We start from the raw sequence: 8178 nt of genomic DNA, 5'->3' as shown, positions 1-8178 counted from the left end.
TATCAAAACATAATATATGCTACGAATTCCAGCTAGGCAGCTAACATGATCTTTTATTTAACCAGGCAAGTCAGTTAAGAACAAATTCTTATTTACAATGACGGCCTAGGAACAGTGGCAGAGCGACAGATGTTTACCTTGTCAGCTCAGGGATTCAATCTAGCAACCTTTCGGTTACTGGTCCAACACTCTAACCACTAGGCTACCTGCCGTCTATCTCGCTGAGTAATGTTAGCTAGGGGTTAGGGTTAAAGTTAGGGTTACGTTTAGGAGTTAAGGTTAAGGTTAGGGTTAGGGTTACGTTTAGGAGTTAGGGTTAAGGTTAGGGTTAGGAGTTAAGGTTAAGGTTAGGGTTAGCTAAAATGGTTAGGTTGGTATGTAATGTGTTTGTATTAAGTAACCTTCTGTCTTATGTAACCATACCAAACGTAACATATCATACCATCATTTGAGTGTCTCGGATTTACATTTACTATGTTACGTCTAGTCTATGAGACCAGGCTGTCATTTACTATGTTACGTCCTGTCTATGAGACCAGGCTGTCATTTACTATGTTACGTCTAGTCTATGATGCCAGGTTGTCTCACCCAGTCCCTCACTTTCTCGTCTCGTACTCAGTCTTTCATGGTCAGGTCTGGTCTGGACACTGAAGGTAAACAGATGTGTGGAAACTTCCCTCTTGCCCTCAGCAACACACACACACACACACACACACGCACACACACACACACACACACACACACACACACACACGCACACACACACACACACACACACACACACATTCTCACACACACACCTATTGAACTCATTGGCCACTTTAATAAATGTATCACCAGTCACGTTAATAAGGTTTACATATCCTACATTTCTCATCCCATATGTTTATACTGTATTTTATACCATCCACTGTATCTTGCCTATGCCGCTCGGTCATCGCTCATCCATATATTAATATTTACATATTCTTATTCCATCCCTTTAGATTTGTGTGTATAAGGTAGTTGTTGTGAATTTGTTAGATTACTTGTTAGATATTACTGCACGGTCGGAACTAGAAGCACAAGCATTTCGCTACACTCGCATTAACATCTGCTAACCATGTGACCAATAAGACTTGATTTGATTTGATTTGACACACGTACACGAACTAGTGAGAGACTTTATTCAGCCATCAAAGCTGAAATATGAATACAAAAACAGGACAGGCATCTTGTTTTCATAGAGTTGTGTGTGTGTGTGTGTGTGTGTGTGTGTGTGTGTGTGTGTGTGTGTGTGTGTGTGTGTGTGTGTGTGTGTGTGTGTGTGTGTGTGTGTGTGTGTGTGTGTGTGTGTGTGTGTGTGTGTGTGTGTGCGTGCGTGCGTGCGTGCGTGCGTGCGTGCGTGCGTGCGTGCGTGCGTGCATGCGTGCGTGTGTGTGTGCGTGCGCGAGTGTGTGTGCGAGTGCGTGTGTGCGTGTGTGTACATTTTTCTACTTGAGTAAAAGTAATAGAACATGACTCAAGTAAAAGAGGAAGTCACCCAGTAAAATACTACTTGAGGAAAAGTATAAAAGTATTTGGTTTTAAATATACTTAAGTATCAAAAGTAAAAGTAATAGTATAAATAATTTTATCTTCCTTATATTAAACAAGACGGCACAATTTTCTTTTTTTTTCTTTTTATTGACAGATAGCCACGGGCACACTACAACACTCAGACATCATTTACAAATGAAGCATGTATTTTTAGTGAGTCCACCAGATCAGAGGCAGTAGGGATGACCAGGGATGTTCTCTGTTTAGTGAGTCCTCCAGATCAGAGGCGATGACCAGGGATATTCTCTGTTTAGTGAGTCCTCCAGATCAGAGGCAGTAGGGATGACCAGGGATGTTCTCTGTTTAGTGAGTCCTCCAGATCAGAGGCAGTAGGGATGACCAGGGATGTTCTCTGTTTAGTGAGTCCTCCAGATCAGAGGCGATGACCAGGGATATTCTCTGTTTAGTGAGTCCTCCAGATCAGAGGCAGTAGGGATGACCAGGGATGTTCTCTGTTTAGTGAGTCCTCCAGATCAGAGGCAGTAGGGATGACCAGGGATGTTCTCTTGATAAGGTTGTGAATTGGACGATTTTCCTGTCAAAATGTAATGAGTATTTTGGGGTGTCGGGGAAAATGTATGGAATAAAAAATACATTCTTTTATTTGGGAATGTAGTGAATTAAAAGTAAAAGTAGCCAAAAATAGAAATGGTAAAGTAAAGTACAGATACCCCCCCAAAACTGCTTAAGCAGTGTGATGTTGATTACATGTAGACATCATGTTTAATCTGTAACTAAGGTATCATGTAGACATCGTGTTTAATCTGTAACTAAGGTATCATGTTTAATCTGTAACTAAGGTATCATGTAGACATGTTTAATCTGTAACTAAGGTATGATGTAGACATCATGTTTAATCTGTAACTAAGGTATCATGTAGAGATCATGTTTAATCTGTAACTAAGGTATCATGTAGACATCATGTTTAATCTGTAACTAAAGTATCATGTAGACATCATGTTTAATCTGTAACTAAGGTATCATGTCAGCATCATGTTTAATCTGTAACTAAGGTATCATGTAGACATCATGTTTAATCTGTAACTAAGGTATCATGTAGACATCATGTTTAATCTGTAACTAAGGTATCAAAGAACACAGAATACTAAAGTTGAAGTTGACTTTGCTTTTTCCAGATGTTTACCCCATGTTTACCCCATGTTTACCACATGTTTACCCCATAGACAGAACAATGGGAGAGAAGATCTCACTAATACAAAGCCATAGCAAGGTCCCATGATTCCTGTAAGAATAGTGTGTTTCTTAGGAAAATGTGCATGGGTAGTTTTTATTACTGGCTAGTTACAGCTTTGCAGAATTCAGCAGAACTCTTCAGATTATTTCTCCGTGAATTCCACTCCTCCTCTTCTCAAGGCGTTCCGTCTAATGCGCGCTCCCGGGTTGGCTCGGGGTTGTAACGGACTAACGGAATTAGAACATTGACAGAGCTCCGGTTTCATCCATCTTTTGAAGTTCAGTTCGGAGGTTCGGGTTGGAGACGGTTTGTGGTGATTTGGGTTTGAAAGTTTAGTTTTAAAACCGAATAAACAGCCATGAGGGCTCGTGGAGTTCTCTCTCTTCTGTGCGTCGGCGCGATGTTTGCTGTGGCGCTCACACAGCAGACCAACAGACCAAAGTTCTGGGGTGAGTTTATAAAGTTAATGTTTCTAGATATATATAAAAAAAACAGACTTATGTTCCGGGTTGACCTGTATTATCTGTCTATGTATGCTATGTAATTAAGACGGACCCAAGCAAGCTCTTTGTGGTTAAGAAACAAGTTAAAAGCCACAGAGAGAGAAAACGGGGTATCTGTGTCTTGGCCAGATGTTTAGTTGTACGTTAACGTTATCTATAGCCTATTTCAGAGCTAAAGCAGGTTTAGTAAGATATACAATGCTAAAATCATAGCATTGTATATCAATGCCTGGAATATACTAGCTGGTTTGGTCCTTAGTCCTGCTGTTGGATGGCTACAGTCTACCTAGCTATCACAGCTGCAGATGCTCAGAGTGGGAGTTGCCCTATGCACAGATCTAGGATCAGATAACCCTCCCCATATCCTAACCTGCCACTAGGGGGTCTGGGGATTGAAACTGACTTTAGATCAGTGTTAGGGGCAACTTAATTGCTAATCAATCAATCATTCAATCGTTCAACCAATCAATCAATGTGGCTTTTTGAATTGAAATGGAAACCATAGGAAAGTCAATGAAAATGTAACATGTAGGACTTGCCTATGATCAATGTTCACTGAGGCTGTACCCGCTAAATTACAGTTATAACAGTTTACTGTGATCACTGAGGCTGTACCCGATAAATTACAGTTATAACAGTTTACTGTGATCACTGAGGCTGTACCCGCTAAATTACAGTTATAACAGTTTACTGTGATCACTGAGGCTGTACCCGCTAAATTACAGTTCTAACAGTTTACTGTGATCACTGAGGCTGTACCCGCTAAAATACAGTTATACCAGTGGTTTACTGTGATCGCTGAGGCTGTACCCGCTAAATTACAGTTATAACAGTTTACTGTGATCGCTGAGGCTGTACCCACTAAATTACAGTTATAACAGTTTACTGTGATCGCTGAGGCTGTACCCGCTAAATTACAGTTATAACAGTTTACTGTGATCACTGAGGCTGTACCCGTTAAATTACAGTTATAACAGTTTACTGTGATCACTGAGGCTGTACCCGCTAAATTACAGTTATAACAGTTTACTGTGATCGCTGAGGCTGTACCCACTAAATTACAGTTAAAACAGTTTACTGTGATCACTGAGGCTGTACCCGCTAAATTACAGTTATAACAGTTTACTGTGATCGCTGAGGCTGTACCCGCTAAGTTACAGTTATAACAGTTTACTGTGATCGCTGAGGCTGTACCCGCTAAATTAGAGTTATAACAGTTTACTGTGATCACTGAGGCTGTACCCGCTAAATTACAGTTATAACAGTTTACTGTGATCGCTGAGGCTGTACCCGCTAAATTACAGTTATAACAGTTTACTGTGATCGCTGAGGCTGTACCCGCTAAGTTACAGTTATAACAGTTTACTGTGATCGCTGAGGCTGTACCCGCTAAATTACAGTTATAACAGTTTACTGTGATCACTGAGGCTGTACCCGATAAATTACAGTTATAACAGTTTACTGTGATCACTGAGGCTGTACCCGTTAAATTACAGTTATAACAGTTTACTGTGAACACTGAGGCTGTACCCGCTAAATTACAGTTATAACAGTTTACTGTGATCACTGAGGCTGTACCCGTTAAATTACAGTTATAACAGTTTACTGTGAACACTGAGGCTGTACCCGCTAAATTACAGTTATAACAGTTTACTGTGATCACTTAGGCTGTACCCGCTAAATTACAGTTATAACAGTTTACTGTGATCACTGAGGCTGTACCCGCTAAATTACAGTTATAACAGTTTACTGTGATCACTGAGGCTGTACCCGTTAAATTACAGTTATAACAGTTTACTGTGATCACTGAGGCTGTACCTGCTAAATTACAGTTATAACAGTTTACTGTGATCGCTGAGTCTGTACCCGCTAAATTACAGTTCTAACAGTTTACTGTGATCACTGAGGCTGTACCCGCTAAATTACAGTTATAACAGTTTACTGTGATCACTGAGGCTGTACCCGCTAAATTACAGTTATAACAGTTTACTGTGATCACTGAGGCTGTACCCGCTAAATTACAGTTATAACAGTGGTTTAATGTGATCACTGAGGCTGTACCCACTAAATTACAGTTATAACAGTTTACTGTGATCACTGAGGCTGTACCCTCTAAATTACAGTTATAACAGTGGTTTAATGTGATCACTGAGGCTGTACCCACTAAATTACAGTTATAACAGTGGTTTACTGTGATCACTGAGGCTGTACCCGCTTTAAGTTACAGTTTTAACAGTCACCAAGTAGGCAACTGTGGCTATTTGATCATAATGTAGGTCTACCAGAGTGGCCTAACATCAAAAACAATGGAGAACACACATCCCATAACATTTTAACATGGAAATAGCTGTTCTGTCATTCAGATTACAGTAGCAGCCAATGTGTGGTGTTCAATATAGGCCTACATTCCATGAGACTTTTGGAAAAATCATGCAGGGCTTGACGTTAACCTGTTCATTCACTTGTCCTTCAGACGAAGACCTGACTGAAAATGTTGTTGTGCTGTTTGATGCAACAACAAAAAAACAGTTTACAAAATAAACGTCATTATTATTCCCATACCATTATTACAGAGGATCCGAAAATGATGCTACCCTCTGCCTATTGGCTACTTATCTTATTCAAGACCATCTCAAAATACAACACTTCCCCTTTAAGACATAAAAAAGCTCTTTACCTGACCGTCTCAAAATACAACACTGCCCCTTTAAGACATAAAAAAGCTCTTTACCTGACAGATTAAATGTACATATTTAGTGTTCTTGTAGGAAGCAACCACTCCACAATTGTTGAGTATAAATTAGCTATAAATTAGCTATTAGCTATAACTCACTAACTAGCAAAGAATATGAACAAATGTGCACAGGTGGCTACATGCAGCTCTCGCTTTGGTCTCAAACAAGCACATCTACTCACGATCGCTCATGCTGTTAACACAGTCCAGTTCTAAGTGAATGGAACAGATCCATATATGGCAATGGCTATTTGCATATAGGTCTATTGCAGCTCTGATTGGTTATGGCGCACCAGTCTGTGTAGAGTACAGGCTGGAGTCATGCCTGTCAATGCAGTAGAATCCTATTCCAATGCGCTCTGCCTACAATAAAATCTCTTGCACAGTTAATTTTGCATACTAAGTGTTGCATAGTTCGTTTTGTTTCGGAATGTTACATTGAAAGTGGATAATATTGCGATGATTAGATCACAATTCCCACAGTAAAACGAAACATTGATAGTGTTCACTAAAAGTGGGAAACTAGAAAGATGAGTGAAGCTCAATCTCGTGCTTCTCTGCACCAGCTGATATTTGTTCTGCACGGCAGTCCGCGGCGCCCGTGCGCATCTTAGAAGGAACATTGCCTATGACATCACACTGTGATTGATTTAATTGGTCTAACACATCATTATACAATAGTTTTCTACTTTGAGCCCTTATTTTAGCTTTTTTTTGTAAATGTAATACATTTTTAAGCCAGTTTAGTCACATTTGGTGGCAGAAGTGGGGATTTTGCAAGGACTACTTCCATTGAATGAGTGACGATGTGACGATGTAAAGATGTGACAATGACTATGTGACGATGAAGATGTGACTGTGATATATGACGATTGTGACGATGTGAAGATAAAGATGTGACTGTGATGTATGACGATTGTGACGATGTGACGATGACGATGTGACATTAACGATGTGACGATGTGACGATGATGATGACGATGTGACGATGTGACGATGACGATGTGACGATGTGGCGATGATGATGTGACGATGTGACGACGTGACGACGTGACGATGACGATGTGACGATGACGATGTGACGATGTGATGATGACGATGTGACGATGTGACGATAATGATGTGACGATGACGATGTGACGATGACGATGTGACGATGGCGATGTGACGATGTGACGATGTTACGATGACGATGTGACGATGACGATGTGACGATGTGATGATGTGACAATGACGATGTGATGATGATGATGTGACGATGACGATGTGACGATGTAATGATGTGACGATGTGACTGTGATGTATGACGATTGTGACGATGTGACGATGACGATGTGACGATGTGACATTAATGATGTGACGATGTGATGGTGACGATGTGACGATGATGATGTGACGATGACGATGTGATGACGTGACGACGCGACGATGACGATGTGACGATGACGATGTGACGATATGACGATGTGACGATGACGATGTGACGATGTGATGATGACGATGTGACGATGTGACGATTCTGACGATAATGATGTGACGATGACGATGTGACAATGTGACGATGTGACGATGGCGATGTGACGATGACGATGTGACGATGACGATGTGACGATGTGACGATGTGATGATGTGACGATGACGATGTGACGATGTGACGATGTGACGGTGATGATGTGACGATGTGACGATGTAACGATGTGACGATGAGACGATGATGATGACGATGACGATATGATGATGACGATGTGACGATGACGATGTGACAATGTGACGATGACGATGTGACGATGTGACGATGTGACGATGTGACGATGACGATGTGACGATGTGACGATGACGATGTGACAATGTGACGATGTGATGATGATGATGTGATGATGGACAGTGTATTCAGAAAGTATTCAATCTACACACAATACCCCATATTCAGACTCTTTACTCAGTACTTTGTTGAAGCACCTTTGGCAGCTATTACAGCCTCGAGTGTTCTTGCGTATGACACTACAAGCTTGGCACACCTGTATCTGGTCTCTCCAGAGATGTTCGATCGGGTTCAAGTCCGGGCTCTGGCTGGGCCACTCAAGGACATTCAGAGACTTGTCCCGAAGCCACTCCTGCATTGTCTTGACTGTGTGCTTAGGGTTGTTGTCCTGTTGGAAGGTGAACCT

General features: G+C 41.2%; 1 protein-coding gene across 1 annotated transcript in view; it reads left to right on the top strand.

The window, feature by feature from the left end:
• Positions 1-2919: 2919 nt before the first annotated feature.
• LOC106596003 (collagen alpha-1(VI) chain) overlaps positions 2920-8178 on the top strand; it is a 72696-nt gene continuing 67437 nt past the window's right edge. Inside the window, exon 1 of the mRNA XM_045694550.1 lies at positions 2920-3222. Within this exon, the coding sequence (XP_045550506.1) occupies positions 3132-3222 (91 nt within the window). The 5' untranslated portion in view covers positions 2920-3131. The remainder of the gene's footprint in view (positions 3223-8178) is intronic.

Source organism: Salmo salar, chromosome ssa14 (genome assembly GCF_905237065.1).
Source record: "Salmo salar chromosome ssa14, Ssal_v3.1, whole genome shotgun sequence".
Taxonomy (NCBI): Eukaryota; Metazoa; Chordata; class Actinopteri; order Salmoniformes; family Salmonidae; genus Salmo; species Salmo salar.
Note: the sequence above shows the minus strand (reverse complement) of the source record. Positions and strands in the feature narration are given on the sequence as shown.